At 38.3% G+C, this 24503-nt stretch overlaps 5 protein-coding genes and 1 long non-coding RNA gene across 9 annotated transcripts; 4 read left to right on the forward strand and 2 right to left on the reverse strand.

Annotated features, from left to right (window-relative positions):
- Nucleotides 1–119: 119 nt before the first annotated feature.
- LOC124328518 (dynein regulatory complex subunit 6-like) lies at nucleotides 120–22683 on the reverse strand. Of its 4 annotated transcripts, none has more exons than XM_046787324.1 (6): nucleotides 22008–22683; nucleotides 21736–21900; nucleotides 21404–21673; nucleotides 1608–1817; nucleotides 1280–1517; nucleotides 120–1196 (listed from the first exon to the last, which is right to left on the reverse strand). In XM_046787324.1, the coding sequence occupies exons 4-6, from the start codon at nucleotides 1747–1749 to the stop codon at nucleotides 137–139; spliced, it is 1440 nt and encodes a 479-aa protein (XP_046643280.1). In that variant the 5' UTR covers nucleotides 1750–1817; nucleotides 21404–21673; nucleotides 21736–21900; nucleotides 22008–22683; the 3' UTR covers nucleotides 120–136. The 4 variants fall into 4 exon arrangements, with proteins under 4 accessions (XP_046643280.1, XP_046643279.1, XP_046643283.1 ...); XM_046787323.1 differs by having other exon boundaries at nucleotides 21732–21900; XM_046787327.1 differs by lacking the exons at nucleotides 21404–21673; nucleotides 21736–21900; nucleotides 22008–22683 and adding an exon at nucleotides 17315–17386.
- On the forward strand, nucleotides 840–13107 carry LOC124328652. Its single transcript, XR_006916421.1, has 2 exons — nucleotides 840–893; nucleotides 13011–13107. It is a non-coding gene; the product is annotated as an uncharacterized LOC124328652 (long non-coding RNA).
- On the forward strand, nucleotides 9732–11002 carry LOC124328573 (ubiquitin-conjugating enzyme E2-22 kDa-like). Its single transcript, XM_046787426.1, has 5 exons — nucleotides 9732–9906; nucleotides 10002–10164; nucleotides 10241–10459; nucleotides 10514–10685; nucleotides 10757–11002. The coding sequence occupies exons 2-5, from the start codon at nucleotides 10027–10029 to the stop codon at nucleotides 10891–10893; spliced, it is 666 nt and encodes a 221-aa protein (XP_046643382.1). The 5' UTR covers nucleotides 9732–9906; nucleotides 10002–10026; the 3' UTR covers nucleotides 10894–11002.
- Nucleotides 12218–13928, reverse strand: LOC124328517. The gene is made up of 3 exons (XM_046787322.1): nucleotides 13725–13928; nucleotides 13399–13636; nucleotides 12218–13313 (listed from the first exon to the last, which is right to left on the reverse strand). The coding sequence occupies exons 1-3, from the start codon at nucleotides 13864–13866 to the stop codon at nucleotides 12236–12238; spliced, it is 1458 nt and encodes a 485-aa protein (XP_046643278.1). The 5' UTR covers nucleotides 13867–13928; the 3' UTR covers nucleotides 12218–12235.
- Nucleotides 14609–15431, forward strand: LOC124328595. The gene is made up of 3 exons (XM_046787451.1): nucleotides 14609–14642; nucleotides 14938–15210; nucleotides 15267–15431. The coding sequence occupies exons 2-3, from the start codon at nucleotides 14968–14970 to the stop codon at nucleotides 15357–15359; spliced, it is 336 nt and encodes a 111-aa protein (XP_046643407.1). The 5' UTR covers nucleotides 14609–14642; nucleotides 14938–14967; the 3' UTR covers nucleotides 15360–15431.
- LOC124328486 lies at nucleotides 16449–20534 on the forward strand. The gene is made up of 2 exons (XM_046787262.1): nucleotides 16449–20219; nucleotides 20290–20534. Exons 1-2 carry the CDS (start codon nucleotides 16532–16534, stop codon nucleotides 20376–20378), a joined length of 3777 nt encoding a protein of 1258 aa, XP_046643218.1. The 5' UTR covers nucleotides 16449–16531; the 3' UTR covers nucleotides 20379–20534.
- Nucleotides 22684–24503: the final 1820 nt, after the last annotated feature.

The raw sequence follows: 24503 nt of genomic DNA on the forward strand, positions 1-24503 counted from the left end.
TTTAAAAATTGGTTCAGTGTATTGATATTGGTCAAACAATTAATTTGCTAGTAAAATCTAAGAACACTAGAAGTTCGTGCACGTAAAATAGGAAAGAAATGATTTTTGATAAAAGAGGATGCAAGATTCGAACATTTTATTTCGATTTCCTTGTAACTTTACAATTCCAATTTTTATTAGCGATTAGGGAGTTCCAATCAGCATAGTTTTTATCCACAATATTTTTACATCGATAGATATCGATGATTTCTAGCGGGTTGCAGCCATTTCTCAATAACGCATCGATGCCCCGTTTCGTCACCGAATCACACTTGTCTAGCTCAAACTTTTTAAGGTTGTTCAATCGGTGCTGACATTTGATGGTCTCCAGTAAGATCTCATCTGTAAGCACATCGCAACAAGAAATTCCAATGTGTTCCAGTGAAGGGGAGGACAACAGAAAAAGCAAAATATCAACTGGTACATCGAGAATACAAAATAATTGCTTTAGTTCCTTGAAAACAGGAGGCTTCTTTTCAGATTGGAAGAGGTGTCTTTCGTTCTCAAGCGAGCCCGTAACGTCTCTGATGCCCAAGAACTTTAAATTTGGACAAAAGTCGATAATGGTAGAAATACGAATTAAATCCAAACACTCCAACGCAAGAGTCTCCAACGATCTTCCAAATACCTTGAGGAGTGGAGCAACTCCACCATCAAAAGTGATTTCAGTGTCATTTGGTACCCAAATGTTAGACTTGAAGATTTTCAGTTTGCGAAGAACCTTCAGAGACATTAAACACAAAAGATCACTGTCTTTCAGACCCTTCGTTAAATGAATTAAAACAAGATTTACTGAATTGCATAAGGAGAGTGCCAAACAAAGGCTATTACTTAAATAGGGCTTATCAGGAGAGGTGTACAGAGTAGATATTGAGAACTTATCATTATATAATCCGGGTGGCTTAGAGGCTATCGTTGATGAGGCCAACTCTGCCAAGGCTTCCAAAATATCAAAACTTTCAAGGATGTTCAAAGACTGTAAATGTGTGAGCGCCACTTGAATTCCTTGCTGAGTAACACCCGTATGAAGAATGCTTAATTTTTTAATGGTCTCGCAAAGTCCTGATTTTTCATTTCCCAACCCCGGATAATCAACGTTACACAGCCATTGAATTCCGGTGTCTGTCACGTTACGGCAATGAGTTAAATCCAGCGATCTGTTTTTAAAAGTAATAATTAATAAACGGTGATTTATTCTAGAAAAAGAAAAATAATAATGTAATTAAGTAAGCTGAAATACCTTAATTTGGAACAATGAATCCCAATGCTTTGTAAACATGGGTCTCCCACTACTGTGTTTTCAAGGTTCAATATTAACAAATTTCCAAGCTTGGGAAATAATTTCAAGTAACCGTCATAGTAAACAGGAAAAGATAAATGTTGAAGCTTTTCTGTGATGAGCCGAACAAGGACATTTGCATCTATAAGTTGTCGGATGCTAGTGAAAGACCGAATGATTTCCTCCAAAAGAACAACGGCTAAATACATTTAGTAATCGTGAACAAATTAATTAATTTTAGATAAAAACGAGATAAAGAAAATTATTGGTGATTCCTTGGTAAACTTACGTAATTCATGAATTAATGCGTTCGCATCGACATTCGGCTTGACTTCTAGTGGGTAACCTGCATACTTGTTTTTATCAACAGATTTTCTAATGCAATCTGCGCTAAGTTTAACGAGAGATCCGATTTCATGCACTCTAGGCATTGCAACGTTTAGAATGGGATGCGATCGGATGCGATGGAAAAGAATCCAGTTTGAAGGAATTGTTCAGACTGGATTAAAAACAAGACAACGGTTAGTTTTGTAGGTAGGGAACCTGGTTCCCTACCTTTCCGGTTCCCGGAACCGATTAGAAGTTAGAACTTATCCATATGAAATGGACGTTGAAGAGAATTTGTAACTACAAAAAATAAAAAGTCTATTTTAATAATTTAAAAATCTCAAAAAATTTTTAAATGGAGGTGGGAAAAAAAACAGAAGAATTAATCCAATGTTGCACAACCTGTTCTACAGTCCGTATCTGATTTCTAGTGTCTTTTCTCTCTCTAATACTGGGATCGAGGGTATTACATTAGAGTTATTATAATAATTAATATCAAGCACAAAGAATTCTGTTCAAGGTAACGAATCCCTCCAAAGTTCCGAAGGTTAAACAGTTTACGAAAATCTACGAACAAATGAAAAATCTGTGCATTTGGGATCCTTTGTTAGAACCCAATTTTTCTTCCGCTCTGTTTGACACATCACACGCAAAACGGTAGCACTAGATGTTGTATTACACAATGTGGTAGCTTCCTCCGCCTTCTAGCTGTGCTTTGCGGCTTTGCCTAATAAAGCCTTCTTTCCCATTTCCCAATCACAAACATAAGGAGTCAGTTAAACGTTTGCTCTTGAGCCGAACACTCAGTGTTACGTTTTTTGGGGAGATTTTCTGAACATATGTAGGCAATTGTTTTTTCTTTTTTTTTTTTTTTTTTTTTCTTTTCCAATAATTCCTTTTTTTTGTCGTGTTGAACCCGTCGTCCATTTCAAAACAGTCAAATTCCCCAACGAAAACGAAGACCATCAACAGGCCCATTCACGGTAGCTTATTCCAATTGAAATGTCGCGCAGATGGACTATAATGTCTTGCGGTTTTATCTACATCACGGAAGTGAAGTTCAACTAGAGGAATTCGTCAAGACAATCACGTTCTTACGTAATATAGGCGTAAAACGACGTACGTAGCGTATGGAGTTACATATTTGAATATTGTCACAATGAAGAAAAGATAAAAGAAATATTGAAACTCGTGTCGGAGAAAGCTGACATGTTAGGTTCGGATGCCCTCAAAACAATTCTACTTCATATAACTGATAAAATTCCTTTACTAAAAGCTGTGCTGTGCGGAGAAGATATCGACGCCCGGCTGGAAATTTTGCCAAAAGAAATCAGAGAAGACATTCAACAAATCATGGAAATAAACGCACCTGGGTTAATAGATCGAGCGTTTCAAAACCCCCAAACCCATTTCAAGATATTTGATACATTTGATTGTTACAATAGATTTAATACTTTGATAGTTTTTCTCAGTTATAGCAACGATACTCAACTTCAACAATTTGTTCAAAATATAACATCATTTGATTTAATTATTCCAATAGTATAGCACATTCAAGAAGAAAAAAAGTGTAGCATTTGGGGTGAGCTATTAACCCACGCATGACATGATCGCAATACGGCCGACATTGCAAAAATGGACAAATTCATGAAGTGCCTCTCAGAGAAACTGGGCTCAAAATCCATTAAAGATTTGGTGCTCCATAACGACGGAGAAAGACCCGTCATATTTTATCCTGCACTGAGAGGAAAGCAAAAATTGCTGGAGAAGATGCTCAACTATTTGACCGTCAAAGATCGAAAAAAAAGTTCAGCGCCAAGTCGATTAGTTCTTGGACGAAACTTGCAAAACAGACGTTTCTCTTTGATTACTGGGACCTGAAATAATTACGAGACTAACTGGGTTCTATGTGTCCTTTCTAAATTATTCTTATCAGATGTTTTCATTTCTTCCATTTGTATTACAGCCCGACCTGAAAGCGCATTTTCGTATGAAATATCTGTTTGAACGCCTTCTTAATAAAATCTAAAATATCCGCTACAAGCAGATGTGTCACCTAACCTTCAACAGACTAACCTTGAACTCATTCAGCGTAAAATACTAGAAACACGGACCAGTACGTAGCCCAAGTAGTAAATGAGAACGCGAGCCAATAGCCAATTTAGAAAGCATGAGAAAATTGAGCATGTTAATGAGCCTAATCAAGCTATGCAAACAGTTCCATTTTTGCATAGAACCACAGTCAGATAAAACGTGTTTCTGCACGAACAATAACAACAGGCTATTCTTGCGTTCAGAAAGGGCTAAACTCATAGGCACAATTTAGTAGTTTTATTTACGACCTCAACTTTTCCCTATTTTCCAAGCTGAAAAGTAAAAGATGACTCACAATCAAGACATAATTATTCCTTATGCGATTGCAATCATAACAAAAGTTTTGTCAAAACGTATGCTAACCCAAAGAAACGAGAAAAAAGAAAAAAAAGTTCTCTCGTAAAAGACGCCACCGAAAAAAAGGGAAAATAATTCAAATTTCCCCTACCTTTCAACCTGGGAAATACAGCCAGGCAACTCCAAGTTCTCCAGCTGCAGGAAAGTTGAACACGCCATACACGGTATAGAAGGAAGGGTGTCCTCGTGAATACATCCACGTTCACATGGTTTGTACACGAGGAAAGAGATGGGATTTAAAGGAGGGGAAGAAGAGATTTGAATCGCCCGACGTCGATGGATCCTCCAATGAAACAGGACGATGTTTATCTACTTTTTAGAAAGTTAAAATAAATGTTATGCAAAATATTATAGGAAAGTTGAAATTGAGATATGTTGGGTACATGTAAATTCATTTTCATAAATGGAAGAACATTAAGTGTTTTATGTATAAAGCTACTGCACACACACTTTTACAAGACATGCAAATTAAAATACACAAGCAAATGAATTCAGTAATAGCATTACAAAATTAATATTTACAGTCTGGTATCAAAGAAGTTGGGACTATTGCTAATGGATTTAAGATACCAACACTAAGCGAAACTTGGCACATTTGTTATTCTTGATGATGAAGGCTGGCTCAGGAGTCAGGATTCAAATCTGCACAAAGAAGAATAAGGGAAAGCTGGATTGCTGGATTGTAAATCAAAAATGTATGCCATGCATTGAGGGAGCTTTACATAGAAGTGCCAATCAGGATCAAATGATTGCAGTTTACCTTTCATTACAGCCCTCATAATCATGCTATTCCATGCTATTGCTATTCTTAGTTATAAGGTTATTTACCTTCTATACAACAGCACGTATATCTAAGAAGAGATTGTAGATTGGAAAGTTTGGGAGACACTGAGACACTAGGCTACAGGACGATTACAAAAGTAAGAACCGGTAAGAACTATATTTTGTGCAGCCATTAGCTACTGGGTAGCGCCATTGAGGCATTGTCAAATGTACTTCTGCTCCCTCACAGGCTCAAAGCCTCCCCGCCAAGCGCCAATTTTAAACGAACAAAAATTTTGAGTAAGAATTACAGTAAACAATTAACAGAAATAGCAATATACTACGTCCAAATATCCAGCATTCCATATCGAACCACTTTGCATTTCTGATTAAGTTAACACCCATACAAGGAAACTAATGGCACAGACTAAAAGAGGGTAAAGACTACGAACTGGCATAGGGCTAAGAGGAATGGTCAACGACATGATCGTCCTATGCCGTATGGTGGCGCGTCATCTGATCTGAAAAGAATTGCTTTTCCTCTCGTCTCCCTAGTCGCTACTGACGGCGAGGCTTCACACAACGTAAGTTTTAAATTAAACCAATTTACATTTCAATATTGTTTTGATTTGTAAATTTATCTTAGATATTCCCCATATTGTTTTTTTTATTTCATATTTTTACGTCTTCTCTAGACTATACTATTAAATACTTTAGGAACCCCCTTTTTCCCATTATCAGACCTATTTCTATAAATCTTTAACCGCTGTTTTCACCGGCCTGAAAATTTAATTTGCTAAAAAAATATAAGAACAGCACGAGAAGTTAGTGCACGTGTGAAAAAGTGAATGCAAGATTCAAACATTTTATTTCGATTTCCTGATAATTTTACAATTCCAATTTTTATTAGCGATTAGGGAGTTCCAATCAGCATAGTTTTGATCCACAATATTTTTACAACGATAGATTTCGATGACTTCTAGCGGGATGCAGCCACTTCTCAATAACGCATCGATGCCACGTTTCGTCACCGAATCACACTTGTCTAGCTCAAACTTTTTAAAATTGTTGAATCGGTGCTGACCTTTGACGGTCTCCAGTAAGATCTCGTCAGTAAGCACATCGCAACAAGAAATTACAATGTGTTCCAGTGAAGGGAAGGACAACAGAAAAAGCAAAATATCAACTGGTACATCGAGAATACAAATTAATTGCTTTAGTTCCTTAAAAACCGGCGGCTTCTTTTCAGATTGGAAGAGGTGTCGTTCGTTCTCAAGCGAGCCCGTAACGTCACTCATGTACAAGGCGTATAAATTTGGACAAAAGTCGATAATGGTAGAAATACGAATTAAATCGATACACTCCAACGCAAGAGTCTCCAATGATCTTCCAAATACCTTGAGGAGTGGAGCAACCCCACCATCAAAAGTGATTTCAGTGTCATTTGGTACCCAAAAGTTACACTTGAAGATTTTCAGTTTGCGAAGCACCTTCAAAGACATTAAACACAAAAGGTCACTGTCCTTAAGTCCTTTCGTTACATGAATTAAAACAACGGTTACTGAATGGCATAAGGAGAGTGCCAAATGAAGGCCATTACTTATGTAGGGCTTATCAGGAGAGGTGTACAGAGTAGATATTGAGAACTTGTTATTATATAATCCGGGTGGCTTAGAGTCTATCGTTGATAAGGACAACTCTATGAAGGCTTCCAAAGTATTGAAATTTTCAAGGATGTTCAAGGACTGTAAATGTGTGAGCGCCACTTTAATTCCCTGCTGAGTAACAGCAGTGCAACAAATGCTTAATTTTTTAATGGTCTCGCAAAGTCCCGATTTTCCATTTACCATCCCCGGATAATCAACGTTACACAGCCATTGAATTCCGGTGTCTGTCACGTTACGGCAATGATTTAAATTCAACGATCTGTTTTTAAAAGTTATAATTAATAAACGGCGATTTCGGAAATACGAAAAAGTAATAAAGTAATAAAGTAAGATTCTAAAAATACCTTAATTTGGAACAATGAATCCCAATGCTTTTTAAACACTTGTCTCTCACATCTGTGTTTTCAAGGTTCAATATTAGCAAATTTCCCAGATTCGGAAATAATTTCAAGTAACCGTCATAGTAACCAGTAAAAGATAAATGTTGAAGCCGTACTGTGATGAGCTGAATAAGGACATTTGAATCTATAATTTTTCGGAAGCTAGTGAAAGACCGAATGATTTCCTCCAAAAGAACAACGGCTAAATACATTTAGTGAAACAAAAACAAATTAATTAATTTTACATGAAAACGATAAAGAAAATTATTGGTGATTCCGTCGTAAACTTACGTAATTCGTGAATTAATGCGTTCGCATCGACATTCGGCTTGACTTCTCGTGGGTAACCTGCATACTTGTTTTTTTCAATAGATTTTCTAATGCAATCTGCGCTAAGTTTAACGAGAGATCTGATTTCATGCACTCTAGGCATGGTGACGTTAAAAATGAGGTACGTTGTCAAAGGAATAGCTAAAAGAATCCAGCTCGAAGGAATCCTCCAGACTGAGCAAAGTAACAGAAACAGCGAGTTAGATATAGGAAGCGATACCAGGGGTATGGAGAGGGGTCTCTCCATGCCCATGGCGATACGTAAAGAGGGGACCCGAAAAAGCGCAATATAAAATCCACAGAGAATGAGAATAAAAGAGCTTATCCTGTGGTCACTAAATTAGAAGAGGGATAAACCCAAGATAATTCATGTAAATGTGTAATAGTGCGATCTGTCTAAAGTGTTAATACCCAAAAGCAGCAGATGTTGACTTTGGCGACCTTGAACTGCACTTTTTTAAAATACACCGATGTCTAGTAGCTAAAAATGATGTTATTTTATATACGTGGAATGTTGCGGATTGTTGCACGAACGACTTGCCATAATGCAACGTTTAGAATGGGGTACGTTGTCAAAGGGATAGCTAAAAGAATCCAACTCGAAGGAATCCTCCAGACTGGATAAAAGAACAGAAACAGCCAGTTACATAAAGATAAATATAGGGACCCGAAACAGAGAGAAACATAAAACGATAAAACCCACAATGGAGAATTAGAAGAAAAGAGCTTATCCTTTGTCATTAATATAAGAGAGGGGGATAAACCAAAGATAATTCATCTAAAGGTGTAGTCGATCTATCTCAAGTGTAACTTTTTCCCCCCATCCCCTTCTTTAAACCTAGCCGGTACCATGGACTACTTAAGCTAGAGGACGGGTCTCTCGTCCTATCCCGCCGCGTTATAGCTTGTCGGGTGGATTTTTAATCATAATTTTTGAAGAAGGGTCAATCGATAGAGATTTAAAAAGCTATTATAAGTCTCCAATGCACATTTCTTGTGAATATATTAAATTAAAAGATATTTGCGTTTTAATTTTGAGAGGACGGGAGAGGTGTTCGTTGGTTGTCTCCACCTAGCGCCAAGAATTCTAAACTCTTCCATGGTTTTTAGAAAGAAAACAAACAGAATCCATTCCATTCCTGAATCACCAGAGAATCACAGATAGCAGACGCACCTAATCATACCAAACCAAACCAAAACCAGAGAATCACAGAGTGGTCAACCAACAATCACCGCTAGGCGGCGACAACCAACGAACACCTACGTCAATTTCTAATTAAAATATCACCGAAATTAAATAATTCCCGCATAGGGATAATTTAATAGACGCTAGCTCATTTTTGAAGCTCGATTCATTAAAGTAACAAAAAAAAATGGTAGCCGACATAGGATTTGTCGAAGAGACCCGTCCTCTAGCTTAAGTAGTCCATGGCTAACCTAGGCTGTTTCATTTTACACTTTTTTTTGAATTTTGCGGGGGACGCTTAGTATATCTTGCGTGTTACTTAAAAAATAAGTTCTGAAAAAAAAATTTAAAAAAAAAATTAATTTTAGCACCCGCGCCGACGAAAAAACTGAAAAAAACCCGAAAAAATTTGACTTTTTTTGCAAAAACTCAAGTTTTTTTTAATTTTTTCAATCCAACGCTTAATACATTAATTATTACTTGGTACTTAATAGTTATACCAAGTTTAGTTAAAAAATAACGTTATTTAAGACCTGCGCCAGTCCAAAACCTAACTGGCATATACCCACAATTAGGCGTATACATGTCAATGTAAAAAAAGAGAGTGTGTTAATTGGCGTCTGTAAGTGATCAAAAATGTATTATTCATTGAGAAATCAGCATTGCCTGATTGGTTAAAGCCATCGTATAAATCTAGCAACTGTTACAAAGCTGCTACCCCGGCTATGCTGTTACCCATTATGGCAACTTGTCGCCGTTAAGGCCGCCTTCTATGCCCGTCTGTGAGGTCATTTTGACCCATTCCCGTCCACGCAAACGCTTACCCTGTTGACTAGACTTTTAGCAGGGTAAGTGAATATGAAAAATCAATGAATAATACATTTTTGATCACTTACAGACGCCAATTAACACACTCTCTTTTTTTACATTGACATGTATACGCCTAATTGTGGGTATATGCCAGTTAGGTTTTGGACTGGCGCAGGTCTTAAATAACGTTATTTTTTAACTAAACTTGGTATAACTATTAAGTACCAAGTAATAATTAATGTATTAAGCGTTGGATTAAAAAAATTAAAAAAAACTTGAGTTTTTGCAAAAAAAGTCAAATTTTTTCGGGTTTTTTTCAGTTTTTTCGTCGGCGCGGGTGCTAAAATTAATTTTTTTTTTTTTATTTTTTTTACAGAACTTATTTTTTAAGTAACACGCAAGATATACTAAGCGTCCCCCGCAAAATAAAAAAAAAAAGTGTAAAATGAAACAGCCTAGGCTAACCTTGCTGGAAATCTGACCGCTATAGCTCTACCGCCGGCCTAGTAGTTAAGTAGGCCATGGTAATTCTGAATTTTTCTGATGACGTTTACGTGTATGTGCCCTACCCTCACGTGTCATCGTAATCCTGTACATTGGGGACATTGCAGTTCCATTTCATTAGTCTTCAGAATCGCGTCCACTACTCGTCTCTTTGATACTATTGGTATTACGGTGAGTGACCGTGAGTGACTGACTGTTGAGTTGATGTAGTTGAACTGAAGTTGCAATCACTTACTGATTTGATAATTCTATTTGTATTTTTTTAGATTGATATTTGACAGGTTACAAAAGATGGCTGATCCCAATGACCAGCAAGTATCTCATCCTCAAGGAATCAGATCTGGGGGATCTGGGAACATAGAATATCATAGATACATCACTGTGCACCGTATTAAACACGAATTGAAAGAACTTTTAAACAGTGATGAGGTAATTGTGACATTTGAAATGTACAGTTTTTTTAAATGACTTTTAAAAACATCATTACGCATTCTATTTCTGTTAGGTCGCATGGTGTTCTAACCATGTTGAACTGGTCGGCGAAAGTTTTGCTGAATTGAAGGGAGAGATAGCTGGTCCACCTGATACTCCATATGAAGGTGCAAGATTCCAATTAGAAATCAAGGTTCCTGAGAGATATCCTTTTGTCTCTCCCAATTATCGGTTTGTCACCAAAATTTGGCATCCGAATGTTTCTTCAGTTACTGGAGCTATCTGCCTAAAAGTAATTTCTTAATAAATAGGTTAAAATAATTCTTAATGCCATATGTCAATATAGCATCAATGGGCTGCTGTTATGACTCTACGAACTGCACTCCTATCGTTGCAATTATTATTGGCCTCACCAGAACCAGATGATCCTCAAGATGCAGTAGTTGCTTGGCAATGCAAAGATAAGCCTCAGATTTTTCAGCTCACAGCCCAACACTGGGCAAATGCTTATGCAGGAGGTGGGTGAACAAGAACATGTCAATTACTTTTACCTGAATTGGGATTTTAGCTCCTTAATTGTCTCAACTAGGTCCTTCCGTTAATCCTGACTATGAGAACAAAATTCGGCGACTAAAAGATCTTGGTGTAACAGAAATGAACGCACGAGCATCACTTTCCTCGTGTGACTGGGATTTAGAACGCGCAACTGAACAGATCTTTAGTTAGTGATTTACATCGTTTTAAGCCCTTTTTTACGTAAGCAAAATGTTATTGCCTACAGTTTTGTGAGTGAATGGCTGAGGTGTTTGATCAATTTATATGAAATTCTTTGCTTTCTATAATGGTCTTTATTGTCATTTAGATTAAATATGAGTTGAACTAAATTCCACTATGCATCTACCTCTTTAATAAAATCACTAAGCACAATACTAAACGGGAGTTACAGTTACACTATTTTCTAATGGTTGCTTGTGAAGTTGTGAGTAACATTAAATATAAGTTAAGACAGTTTTAATGGCAAGGAAACACACATTCCAGGGTTAGTTTTTTTGTATGAAATATGAATACAGATTTCTATAGTATATAAGTACTTCTGTTTGTGCGGTTCAATGTTCGCAATACTTCTAATCCCTCACAGCCTCCCGCCAATTTTAAACGAACAAAAATGTTGCGCAAGAATTACAGTAAATAATTAATAGAAATAGTGGTAGGTATACGACGTGGATAAACGTTCAAATGTCCAGCATTCAATATTGAGCCACTTTGTATTTCTGATTGAGTTTGACACCCATGTACGGGAGTTAATGGTTCTACATTTAATTAATAATCATCTTCTAGATGGTACTATTGAATTAGACATAGGGGGCATCTGGGTTTAAACCAGGGACATTCCGATCTGCAGTCGGATGCTCTACCACTGAGCCCCCTTATTGTAATTTCTGACCCCCTTATTTGTAATTAACTAACCTAACACTACAGTCTTTTTTAGGGTTTATAGCTTTATGAGCAACTGACCAAAGCAACAGTAAAACTGAGATGCAAGGTGCAACCTTGTGATGAATAATTTTAGACTTCATTGGTGACAAGTTCTGGCAAAATCGACAGGTCTAATTTCCCTATACACACATAAGTAAAACCATCTAATCATATTTTTATTACATTAGCTTTCTGATTGCTTTGATTGTGCCATAATACTATTAATAGTTAACTGAATACGCTACAAAAATTACCTTGAGTTTATTAATGCATGTATAACCTCACTTTGGAAGTAATGGCTTACACGCTGCTGCCGCTAAAGAGAAAAGGTCCAAAGTTAGAAGTAATCCATGGCTGGCTGAAAAAGGCGATGGCTTTCCATTGACGGACGGTATATCTACAAATAAACGTCAAGAATGAGATTTCAGATGAACCAAAAGGTAGTGTAAGATTTTAAAACATTGGTTCAGTGTATCGATGTTAGTCAAACATTTAATTTGCTAGTAAAATCTAAGAACTCGAGAAGTTCGTGCACGTATAATAGGAAATAAATGATTTTTTATAAGAGTGAACGCAAGATTCGAACATTTTATTACCATTTCCTAGTAATTTTACAATTCCAATTTTTTCTAACGATTAAGGAGTTCCAATCAGCATAGTTTTTATCCACAATATTTTTACAACGATAGATTTCGATGACTTCTAGCGGGATGCAGCCACTTCTCAATAACGCATCGATGCCACGTTTCGTCACCGAATCACACTTGTCTAGCTCAAACTTTTTAAGGTTGTTCAATCGGTGCTGACATTTGACGGTCTCCAGTAAGATCTCGTCAGTAAGCACATCGCAACAAGAAATTGCAATTCGTTCAAGTGAAGGGGAGGACAACAGAAAAAGCAAAATATCAACTGGTACATCGAGAATACACATTAATTGCTTTAGTTCCTTAAAAACCGGAGGCTTCTTTTCAGATTGGAAGAGGTGTCGTTCGTTCTCAAGCGAGCCCGTAACGTCACTCATGTACAAGGCGTATAAATTTGGACAAAAGTCCATAATGGTAGAAATACGAATTAAATCGAAACACTCCAACGCAAGAGTCTCCAATGATCTTCCAAATACCTTGAGGAGTGGAGCAACTCCACCATCAAAAGTGATTTCAGTGTCATTTGGTACCCACAAGTTAGACTTGAAGATTTTCAGTTTGCGAAGTACCTTCAGAGACATTAAACACAAAAGATCACTGTCCTTAAGTCCTTTCGTTACATGAATTAAAACAACGGTTACTGAATGGCATAAGGAGAGTGCCAAATGAAGGCCATTACTTATGTAGGGCTTATCAGGAGAGGTGAAGGGCTTATCAGGAGAGGTGAACAGAGTAGATATTGAGAACTTGTTATTATATAATCCGGGTGGCTTAGAGTCTATCGTTGATAAGGACAACTCTACCAAGGCTTCCAAAGTATTGAAATTTTCAAGGATGTTCAAGGACTGTAAATGTGTGAGCGCCACTTGAATTCCCTGCTGAGTAACAGCAGTTTGAAGAATGCTTAATTTTTTAATGGTCTCGCAAAGTCCTGATTTTCCGTTTCCCATCCCTGGATAATCAACGTTACACAGCCATTGAATTCCGGTGTCTGTCACGTTACGGCAATGATTTAAATTCAACGATCTGTTTTTAAAAGTAATAATTAATAAACGGCGATTTCGGAAATACGAAAAAGTAATAATGTAATAAAGTAAGATTCTAAAAATACCGTAATTTGGAACAATGAATCCCAATGCTTTTTAAACACTTGTCTCCCACTTCCGTGTTTTCAATGTTCAATATTAACAAATTTCCAAGCTTGGGAAATAATTGCAAGTAACCGTCATAGTAAACAGGAAAAGCTAAATGTTGAAGCTTTTCTGTGATGAGCTGAATAAGGACATTTGAATCTATAATTTTTCGGAAGCTAGTGAAAGACCGAATGATTTCCTCCAAAAGAACAACGGCTAAATACATTTAGTAAAACACAAACAAATTAATTAATTTTAGATGAAAACGATAAAGAAAATTATGGCGATTCCGTCGTAAACTTACGTAATTCGTGAATTAATGCGTTCGCATCGACATTCGGCTTGACTTCTCGTGGGTAACCTGCATACTTGTTTTTTTCAATAGATTTTCTAATGCAATCTGCGCTAAGTTTAACGAGAGATCTGATTTCATGCACTCTAGGCATGGTGACGTTAAAAATGAGGTACGTTGTCAAAGGAATAGCTAAAAGAATCCAGCTCGAAGGAATCCTCCAGACTGAACAAAGTAACAGAAACAGCGAGTTAGATATAGGAAGCGATACCAGGGGTATGGAGAGGGGTCTCTCCATGCCCATGGCGATACGTAAAGAGGGGACCCGAAAAAGCGCAATATAAAATCCACAGAGAATGAGAATAAAAGAGCTTATCCTGTGGTCACTAAATTAGAAGAGGGATAAACCCAAGATAATTCATGTAAATGTGTAATAGTGCGATCTGTCTAAAGTGTTAATACCCAAAAGCAGCAATTTACAGATGTTGACTTTGGCGACCTTGAACTGCCCTTTTAAAAATACACCGATGTCTAGTAGCTAAAAATGATGTTATTTTATATACGTGGAATGTTGCGGATTGTTGCACGAACGACTTGCCATAATTTCACGTTCAGTTTGATTTTTTAAACCAATTTGATTTGTAAGTTGATTGTGATTCCGATGTTGATTTTAATTTTCAAGTTTTAATTTATATTTATAAATCGCTAACAACGTTGCCGTGTATACATAGTTATTTAAAATATTAGTTCTATCGTTCTAGGCCTATATATTGGTGGACTGCTGCCCTGCCCTCTTTTGTCACCGTAACATACGTCACCTTTTGGCGTAATGGCGTTAAAGTAGTTCAGCTGGTTCAGCTTAGTTCTCAAATTTCATCAGTCTTTGCAGGATCGCGGATTCCTCTAGCCATTGCTATATTGTATTACGCGGTAAGTGACTGTCTGAGTTGGGTTGATAAAGATGATTTATTTCATAGTCTTAAGTTATACCTATATGGCGAAGCCAGTTTACACTTTTATTTACACGTATCTTACTTCATGCACTTCATGACTCACGTGTCATTTAAAGTTTCTTTGAGATGTTCCGACTTACGAGCAAGAGTTGAACGGATTTGTAATTAAAAGAGTGGGAACTCAAATAAAATAGTATGCTGAAGGAATGTTCTTGCTTTTGATGAACTACAATTTATAACTTTAATAATTCACATCCTCAAATTTTCTTTAGGTTATTATTTATTATTTAACAAGGTACAACATGGCAGAATATGTGGATCCATCTAATCTCCAAGCCATGGATACCCCATCTGGGTCATCGAATCCCTCTGAACATGATTCCAGACCAGAGTCATCTATGTCGATTGAAACTGAAGTAGCTCCCACTGAAGGAGCTGAATTGGAAAAAGAGATGATGTCAATTTACGAAATTAAATGCTTGATTTTGAACTTGGAGAAGGAGTTAAATGATCTTAAAACAGCAAATCTTGATGTACATCGAAGGGTAAAATTCAAATGATCGATAGCAAAATAATCTTTATTAATTAGTGTCACTTTTAGATCAAAATTTTGTCGAAGACTACGAAGAGCATTATTTCAGCTATTGATCACCACACTTCTGTAGGTGATCAGAAAAAGTCTAGTGTTTTTTAGTATTCATTGATGTTGGTACATGCAATCATGTATTTCAATCTCTGGTTGCTCTGTTGAATAATAAAAATCTAAAGCGTTTCTACTTTCAATTTTTTGCCATTTTATTTAATTATTATGTACCCAAGACGATTAATTATTTCTAGGCCAAGTTTTTTACTTTTTTCCAGCAGAAATTTATTATTTCTTCAACTAATATCCTGCTGCGAACGAAACTCAGTGGCGTATAACTTAATGTAAGTTCGTGCTCAATTACAATTCTTTCGAAAAGTAAACAATCTGTTCTGTTCTGTATCTTTTCTTTTGTCAATTTTATATTTCATTTAGAGTTAATTCAAGAAGACGAAGAAATAATGACATAATGGCATTCATTCTTAATGACTGGTTTCAGCACAATCGAAAAAATTGATGACATCGGCTTACAATATTATACGATGCAAGTAAAAGTAAACATTTCATTTGTTATAATGCTGAGTATCTCATGAAATGTACTTTAAGGGGTACTTTTAGTTTTATCATGACTGTTGCCATACTATGTTATTGTATTGGTATATCGCCAAACTGTGGGAAAACTGTAGCCTTGAACATGTTTCCCTACTCCCATTAAACAGGCAGACGAATAGCCCTGGGGAAGTTAAGTTAAACACCCCACTTTTGTGTTGAATGAAAATTTCATATTTTTTTATAAACAATAGATAGACAGCATCTATATAGATGCATTGAGGTAGTCTACTAAATAGTCTATTATCACGAGCGTTTTGTTCTGACTCATTCCATCATACACATTGAAGATAGCTCAGAAAACTTACTCAGTGTTACCATATGTAAATTTCGTTGTCAAATGCTGTACGTACACCTCATAGTTCATTGTATTACGATTCAAGACAAACAAACCAAACATGGATCATCTTTTGTTGTGAGTATTGGTAATTAGAGCCATTTTTTGTAAATGTTGTCTATTCCATTTTTAATTTTTTTAAATGCTAACAGAAAGGGTCATAGTGATGAATATGCAATGAAAGATCTGATCTGATCTGATCTGATCCCGCCGGACAAGGCTGAAAATGTATTGGATTGGGAATCGATCAAAATGTTGGTGGCGCAGAATAAAATTGTCGTCCAGTCGTACGTTCAACACGACACGTTTTGAGCGATCTCTCTACATCAAGAGGCGGATGGCGTTACCGTTTGAGTTCGACAGTAAATTTTGGGAGAATTTAGCAGAAGACATGAAATGTTCGAAAACCCTCCTCATGTCCGAATGCAAATTCAATACCAAAGGTGCCATCAAATGGTCTGCCAGTGAAGAACGAAAAGTGGAGATATGGGAGAAGATTCAAATAAAATTAAGCGATAGAAGCACCTTGGGTCTTCCGGCTAACGCAAACATTTCAGAAGACGAGTTGATTTTTGACAAGAAGTTGAAAAATAGTGCCGTCATCATCTCTGGTGGTGCCGGAACCGGAAAGTCGACGGTATTATCTCACTACTGTGAAGCAATTAAGAAAACAAAACCAACTCGCTGGATCAGTAGAATTAATTTGGTCGATCATTGCGAAATTCTATCGAAATTTGAACCCAAAATGAAGGATAACTCGTCCAACGAAGAAGATGAGGAGTATTTCTCTACGACCATCGACTTTTTCGTCAACGAACTCAACATTCGTGACTGTGGCGATGCGTTTTCCCGTTCGCTATTGAGGCACCAGCTGAAGATGGGCGACAATAGGGTCGTCGTCATGTTGGACGGTTTCGACGAAATCAGCAGTCAACTTCAAGAGAAAGCGATTCACCTGATGAAAGCCATCATCGCCAACAAATCGGTTCAACTAATTGTCACTACTCGGCCTCACATGATGGACCAGTTGCAGTTGCAGTTGTCTCAATTGGCTTACAGTCTGGAGAACTTCACCGAAAAGGACCAGATTGATTACCTGTCCGAGTATTGGGAAACTAACCTGAAGGAGCTGGAAGACAAGTCCGTCGTCATCCGCAAGTTTTCCGAGTATTTCGTCCAACGTGTGTCGCAAACTCTGAAGGACAAGGAGAAATCCTTCATCGGAATCCCGTTGCAGTGTCGCTTAATGGCCGAGTGCTTCCAGTCAGACCTACAGGGAATAATAAAAGAAAATAGAAACGACAGTGAAATCCAGAAACTGCTTGATGGACAGAAATTCGATCTGGCCACCACGTACAATCGGTTGATGGAAACGAAACGACGAGTGTTTCTCCAAGAAAAGATTAGTGTGTCGGCTCCCAACCCAATAGTGGCCTACGCTATTGACAGTTTCATCAAGAAGATCGAATTTCAGCTGACCAAATTGGCCATAGAGACGATTTTTATCGATCAGGGGACAGTGAATCTCTTGTGCCCACCCAATTCGCAGCACCAGTCAAAATTCGAAAAGGCCGCCGAGGAAAAAGCCATTGCCGAATGCGGTCTCAAATTTGGTTTGACATTTCACAACGGCGAAAAAGTTCAATTCCTGCATCGAACCTTGGCCGAATATTTGGTGGCAAAATTCTTTTTCCAAGGATTCAGTTTGGAACAAGAAAAACACAATGGGCTTTTGGATAAGTCTGTCGTTCGTGATTTGATTTTCAGTGTCGTGATGACGAAAAATAACGGCATCTACGATGGCGTCCAAATGTTTTTCGATTCGTTTTTGGCAGAGTTAGTCGACGAGGATGAAGAGTGGCGCAACATCATTGACAAACGCCTCAAGAACAAATTCCCTGAACGCTTCAAATCTTTCATGAATGGCATTATCAACAAACAGCAATCAGTTTACGTTGTGGATCCCAACATTTTGGATGTGCCCATCATTCAGAGGAATACGAACCTCTTTAAATTCATTTGCGACTGCCTCGATATGATGATTGACCCGGTTAAACTTCGAAAAAGTATGTCCTCTTTGTTTCGTGTCAGCAGCAAATTCTTTTACGAGCAAAGTAGCGAAGCCTACAAGCGACTACTCAGCTATTTCAGTAGTCCCAGCGAGTCCGAATTGAACACCATTCTTGATCACATTTTGTACTACCCCATGCAAATTTACCTGGACGATTTGTTATGGAATGAAGTAGAAAAGAAGAAGATCCTGAAACTTGTTCTCGACTTTATGGGAAAGAACCTGGCGACTATGAAGCGAATTTTAAAAGACCCAAGTTCGAATGCAGAAAAGCAAATGAAGTTTGCACTTCACTTTTTCATGTGCAACGATTATTACGACAACGAACTGAAGCAGTATCTTGAACTCTTGTCATCCGCCTACTCCAGCGAACCCTCGTTTCTCAACCTGTTCAGGGCTACGTTCAACATATCCGAGTCGCATTTCGTGAGCTTTCAGCTGAATGGCAAAATGGAGAAGACGGTGGTTATTCTACGAAATCTTGGACGGAACAGAGTGCTGGAGGCACTTTCTCATGTAGTGCTCCTGCGGGATCCGGAAGTGTTTCGACGCTATTACGAACCATCTCTATCACTAGACGAAACGGACGTCGTGCCGACTAATTTGCATCAGCTGTTGGCCCGGGACCAGTACCGAATGACCCAACTCGACCGAGCTGCATTCCGCGGTGACGTGAGAGCTGTCGACCGCATACTGCAAACGCTTCGCCACAGTCTGAGTCCTACCGAAACCAATCAAGAAGTGAAGAAGACGGCCAAGGAAGTGGTAGATGACCTGGTTTTTCGTGAGAGTCAAGATTTCACTTCATTTTTCGTGGCCGCCGCTTTCGGTCACGAAGAAATCTGCCGCAAACTGCTCGTCTTCTTCAAAGAACTTGTGAACATGAAGGTATTGCCCTTGAAACAGCTACAGGATTTCTACGTCGCCCCCAATGGAATGATCTACAAGGCCGCTCAGCTTGCCATTCGTTTCGTCAAATTGCCAATGTTCCGGGTGATTCTGACGTCTGTCAAACAAATAATGAGGCAGCGCCCTCTCGTTTGCTTAGTGAAAGAGTTCACTAATAACAGTAGAGAGTGGTTCAAAACATTGACTGAAATCGTGATTGATGGCACGGAGGGAACAACAGGTTGCCAGCATTTGAACGAAATCGTTTTTCACGATTCAGACACGCTCGAGAGCATCAGCATCATCGAAGAAGAAACGTTCAACAAAATGATGTCGGCGATGGGAGTTCAAAAATGGATCAAGAAGTTTTTCAGTGTCGACACCATCAGAGGCATCCAGGTGCTCACGCGTCACCACCTCGACCATTTCGACAGAAGCCAAATGTTGGATTTCCTCACGGTGTACACGGCCAGTCAAGGACCGTTCAACAGCATTTGGTATCACATTCTCAATTTCGACGTGGCCAAAGACGATTCCGTATTCCGCTATCCGGATTTCGAGTACGATTTCGACAAAATTCTGGAATGTGCTGCGGCTAAACTGGGCCGGGAGGAATTACGAAACCTGCTGTTTGACCCCCAGGGTGTCGTGCTCATTATTCGTTCCATCTTCCTGTCGTTGCTGGACTACGGCGAAAAGAGTCTGGTCAACAGGCTGTTGGATTCCCTCAAAGTCGGCGAACAAGATGAGACAATTGAATTGTTAATGGACAACATGCCTAGCGTGATTACTTACGTAATGAAACCCTTCAAGGAGCGACATTCCCGGAAAGAAATTACGCAGGCCCGTATGAAAGTTTTGGATTTCATTTTGGAACACCCGGATTATTGTTACGACGATCTGCCCAAAATAGCTGAGGCTATGCTTTCCGAGCACGAAGATTACGGCGGAGTAAAGCGCAACATTTGGAGTTACATTGTCCATTTGGATTCCGTCTATTCTTTAAAAGAGATGAGCGACAAATTGCTGAAACTCGTGAACTGCTTGTGCACATCGCCAACTGTTGGTAAGTGAATCTGTGACATTTTTGGAATTTTATAATGGAACTTTGTAATCTAAATTTTGATTTTCTGCAGCAATGGCGGAACGCCTGAATATAACTCGCAGACTTTTGGCCCAAGTGACGGCAGATCGAGCAAGAGGCAAATCGTCGTCTTCAAGATAATTGCACAAAAGTGAAGGAGCTATTACAAAACCTCAACTATGTATTTTTTTGTTGTCTCTATTTGAATCAAGATTTTCCAAGTTTTATCCTTTTGTTTCAAGTGCCCCAGTTTCCTATTCCAGGTCTCATATGTTTCTCATCAATTTGTGTTTACTATTACCTGCGCCAAAATTGAGCTGGTCTTTTGGTTGTTTTCATACTCAGTAATGTTGTCTTAAAATACAATTTCGGCTGCTGGAATTCTCGGGATAGCGCCGTTCGTTAATAAAGTGTGAAAGATATTTCATTTGCGCTAATACCTAGCTATGCACAAAAGTTTTGCGTCGAAATCCATTCAGTGTAAAGCATTGGCAACACGGGCCATTACGTAAGCAGTAAATGGGAACCCGAGCCATAGGAATAGTAAGCCTTGAAAAATTGAACATATTTATGAGCCTAATCAAGCAATCCGAGCTATTGCACATAGAGTTAGGGCTTGGACAGAACCACAGTCAGGCCACATGTGTCATTACTAACAATAAAAACAGGCTATTTGTGGGTTCAGTAAGCACTAGACCCAACCGCACAATAGGGGAGTTCTATTTACGACCTCAACTGTTTTTCATTTTGAATTGGAAATATTTCAGAGGCTGAATGCAAAATAAAAGAAAAAGGAAACAAAAATAGGTAATAATCCAATGATTCACTGATGTAGCCTCCAAATGCCGTTAAAAAAAAGTGGACCACAGGAAAAAAAGGGAAAACAATTTGATTCCATTTTCTAATGAGAGAAGCTTTTGCAAAGCTGCTCAGAATGGCATGTGTGAATCGGAAGGCGAAACGAACTCGTCCAAGTCAATCTTATGAGTAAGAATTGAAAATAAAAAGTCCTAGCTGTCAAGCAATAAAAACCTTTCGTCTGTCAAACGCTCCCCCTCTCCCGCTGGTCTATGATAAATTGATAATCTGAGATTAATTTAAATTAATCTCAAATGTCAGCTGAAGTGTATACAGAAAGAAGGTTAAGGATTTTCATTGGGACTCACTTTGATTCAGGGGCCGATCCGTCTAGTCCAGCATGCTCAGCTGAATTTAAGGCCGCTGGGAAGTTCTCCATCGGGAGGACTAAATTCGTTGGCGGTAGTAATATCTGCAACAATTGCAATGGGAAGAGATGACACTCGAAACAAAATTCGTCAGCTGTTCCTGTTGGAAGAGGGCCGTCTCTTGGCTGCTTGTCCATCGTGGCAAATACGTAACAGGATAGAGTGTGACGCTTGTAACGCTCTTTCCTGGGTCTTTCAATTTTCCGTCACCTTTTTATGAAAATTGGAATTAGCAATTTAAACAATTTTCGTACACGACCCAATAGACTTACCAGGAAATATTCGCCTGATTCAGGATGTCTTGAATAAATTTGGTGACGAATAATTAAATCTTGGAGAAACTTTGCTGCTTTATGGATCGATGGTAGCCTATTTGTGAATCTTGTTGCTGGGTGAAGAGCTGCAGGGCTAAAATACTGGACCAATACCAAATGAACCTATAAAGTGCATACAAAATAAAAGAGGAAAATTTGTTAAAATAATATAGAGAAAATGTAATTTTTACTTGAGAAATACATACAATTAAGAGTTGGATAATTCTTACCCGAAAATCTTGCTGCATGTGAACTATAAAAGGTTTCTGTTTGATAGCGTTTAATCGAACTATTTCACTCATCAAGTTGCTATTTTTTTAGAATCCTGAAACATGTAGGCAGAAACAACTAAGCTGCGTTGCTTGTAGACGGTCCTGCGATTTTTGGCACGACGTTCTTCTCACTGGCAAACTTTTTTCTTCAACTGCAGTGATATTTGGTCTCCAGGTGTGGAACTGAAGTTAATGTTGATCAACATGTAGACGGGAGAGTGGAGATTGGGATTTCTCTGCTTTCTTGTTCGAAACATTATGACCAGATTCAGCAATTCATGTCACTGGGAACATTGAATGCTCGGTTTCACTTTATTTGGTTTTCCACCAGCAGAGGCAATTTGTGTAGTCACACTGTACATACAGGCCTATTTATTTCATTGTTGTTGTGTTTGGGTCATGTATGTGGTGTAACAATGACCCTGACAAGACACACAGAAGAAATTCCTTCATGGCACCTTTTCTGCATGGAGAGACTGGGAAGCCGAAACAATACTTTCTGATATAATCTGGGAATACTGTAACGATGAATATTTCGTTGATTCGACTGCCTCATTTCAACCGTGTAGAAAGGTTGGCACCAGAGGAGAGACACACAACCTCCACCAGTTCCATGCTTCGAACTTCGAAGACTGATCGCGCGCCAAGCCGCCAAGGCCCAAGATTTATACAGAATTTCGATGCCGAATTTCCGCCAGAACAGGAAAGCAGTGATGCCAATTTATGAAGCTCGATCTACTCAGTCTGATCAAATGTTTGACTAATATTTGTGTCCAATGTTGATAACTGTTGATTTAAAATAATATCTGTCATCACCTAATATTGCCCAGAAAAATTTATCACGTTTTTTTATTTATTTATTTGCGGGTATGGGATGGATTAGTTGTCGATTGTCTCACTACATTACCTTTACAACTATGGCCATCTAGCGCTAATTGGTCATTCAAGCAGAAATCAAATGTTTTATTCTGTCTGGCTCTCGCACTTCTCGCAGTGCTTTTGTAACGATTTTTCCGTTTTCTTATTTACAGATGAAAGCCAGAGGAGAAATTATAGAATGATTGAGAAATTAAATCATCAGAAAACCTCGCAGCGTAGGGTATTTAGCGCAGGGTATTTAATAATGTCGTTCAAAATAAAATTAAAAAGGTTTTCTCGTTCAGGGTTCGCCGTCTCTCATACCGGTCTATTACAGCAGTAGCCAACCTTCGAGTACTACGGCGTACAAGAGTGTCCCACGTCTTACGATGATAATCGATCTGACTTCCCCAACGAATTTATTTCAAGTTTTTTTGTTATTTTTAAATATGCCGCGCATATTAGTAGTAGAGTGAGTAGCGTTGAGTAATTGGTTAGGTTTAGTAAGTTAGTGTTAGTAAGTAGTTAGTAGTAGAGTTAGTTTTGGTTAGGTTTAGTAAGTTAGTAGTCAGTTTTAGTAAGGATTGGTACATGCATGGTTATATTATATATTATACAAGATTATACTGAGCGATATGGGAGGAACAATGGGAAACAATGTGGCGGAAGTGGGAATCGAACACGGGACATTTAGGCACAACTCTAGATGCCATAACCATTATACCATGGTCGCATATCCTGAACTAAGTATTTCCGGAAGTAGATCATGTCCTAAAAAAGTATTCGCTGAGAACCTCTAATATTTTTTCATTAATCGATTATATTCTCTAGTAGCTTAGTGGTATGGTCCAGAGTTACCACGCTGGAGTCCAAGGAACAATTCTCATCGGAGACATTTAACAAGCGATCTCCCACTCAACCGGACCGAAATGGTGGGGGTACTTTTCGGATCGTAATCCGGAAAAGAACTTTACAAATCCGGACTAGGTCTAATCTGTTCAGAATCGCAAGGCGATTCCAACGGAATTAAGTCCGGATTTTTATCTTTTCCCGTTCACGAGATAATCACGGTTGAAAATCGTGAAATATCACGAAAACCCAAAGTCTCCCCGTCCGACTACATCGCTTTTAGCCGTATATTCGGCTTGTAAAAAAAAACTAATTGATACAAAATGTAGCCCTTTCATCCCTCTTTCAGAATCCAAAAGGATTTTTTATAATTCTTTGAGATGTTTGAGATATCACGATTTTCGTGATACCCCCATTTCGACACATTTTTCAGGCATTTCATTCGGCGTTGCCGATTGCCGTATATGTGCTTTTCGCCCCCTTTCCTGTCCACTCCTTCGCTTTTCCCCTGTTTCCTATGTATCAAGGCCTTGTATATCGATACAGATGGGACTTGATACATAGGAAACAATGGAAAAAGCGAAGGAGTGGGGGCGAAGTCACATATACGGCAATCGGCAACGCCGAATGAAATGCCTGAAAAATGTGTCGAAATGGGGGTATCACGAAAATCGTGATATCTCAAACATCTCAAAGAATTATAAAAAATCCTTTTGGATTCTGAAAGAGGGATGAAAGGGCTACATT

The sequence above is a fragment of the Daphnia pulicaria genome, chromosome 3 (genome assembly GCF_021234035.1).
Source record: "Daphnia pulicaria isolate SC F1-1A chromosome 3, SC_F0-13Bv2, whole genome shotgun sequence".
Taxonomy (NCBI): domain Eukaryota; kingdom Metazoa; phylum Arthropoda; class Branchiopoda; order Diplostraca; family Daphniidae; genus Daphnia; species Daphnia pulicaria.

What these genes read in the sequence shown, in the direction of transcription:
- LOC124328573 (XM_046787426.1), top strand. Translation starts at nt 10,027, where the DNA reads ATGGCTGATCCCAATGACCAGCAAGTATCTCATCCTCAAGGAATCAGA. An exon ending in AACTTTTAAACAGTGATGAG is followed by an intron (nt 10,165 to 10,240) that starts GTAATTGTGACA and finishes TATTTCTGTTAG; the next exon opens with GTCGCATGGTGTTCTAACCA. An exon ending in GGCAAATGCTTATGCAGGAG is followed by an intron (nt 10,686 to 10,756) that starts GTGGGTGAACAA and finishes TGTCTCAACTAG; the next exon opens with GTCCTTCCGTTAATCCTGAC.
- LOC124328518 (XM_046787324.1), bottom strand. Translation starts at nt 1,749, where the DNA reads ATGCCTAGAGTGCATGAAATCGGATCTCTCGTTAAACTTAGCGCAGAT. An exon ending in CGCATTAATTCATGAATTAC is followed by an intron (nt 1,518 to 1,607) that starts GTAAGTTTACCA and finishes AAATGTATTTAG; the next exon opens with CCGTTGTTCTTTTGGAGGAA. An exon ending in ATTCATTGTTCCAAATTAAG is followed by an intron (nt 1,197 to 1,279) that starts GTATTTCAGCTT and finishes TTTTAAAAACAG; the next exon opens with ATCGCTGGATTTAACTCATT.
- LOC124328486 (XM_046787262.1), top strand. Translation starts at nt 16,532, where the DNA reads ATGGCGTTACCGTTTGAGTTCGACAGTAAATTTTGGGAGAATTTAGCA. An exon ending in GTGCACATCGCCAACTGTTG is followed by an intron (nt 20,220 to 20,289) that starts GTAAGTGAATCT and finishes GATTTTCTGCAG; the next exon opens with CAATGGCGGAACGCCTGAAT.
- LOC124328517 (XM_046787322.1), bottom strand. Translation starts at nt 13,866, where the DNA reads ATGCCTAGAGTGCATGAAATCAGATCTCTCGTTAAACTTAGCGCAGAT. An exon ending in CGCATTAATTCACGAATTAC is followed by an intron (nt 13,637 to 13,724) that starts GTAAGTTTACGA and finishes AAATGTATTTAG; the next exon opens with CCGTTGTTCTTTTGGAGGAA. An exon ending in ATTCATTGTTCCAAATTACG is followed by an intron (nt 13,314 to 13,398) that starts GTATTTTTAGAA and finishes TTTTAAAAACAG; the next exon opens with ATCGTTGAATTTAAATCATT.
- LOC124328595 (XM_046787451.1), top strand. Translation starts at nt 14,968, where the DNA reads ATGGCAGAATATGTGGATCCATCTAATCTCCAAGCCATGGATACCCCA. An exon ending in ATCTTGATGTACATCGAAGG is followed by an intron (nt 15,211 to 15,266) that starts GTAAAATTCAAA and finishes TGTCACTTTTAG; the next exon opens with ATCAAAATTTTGTCGAAGAC.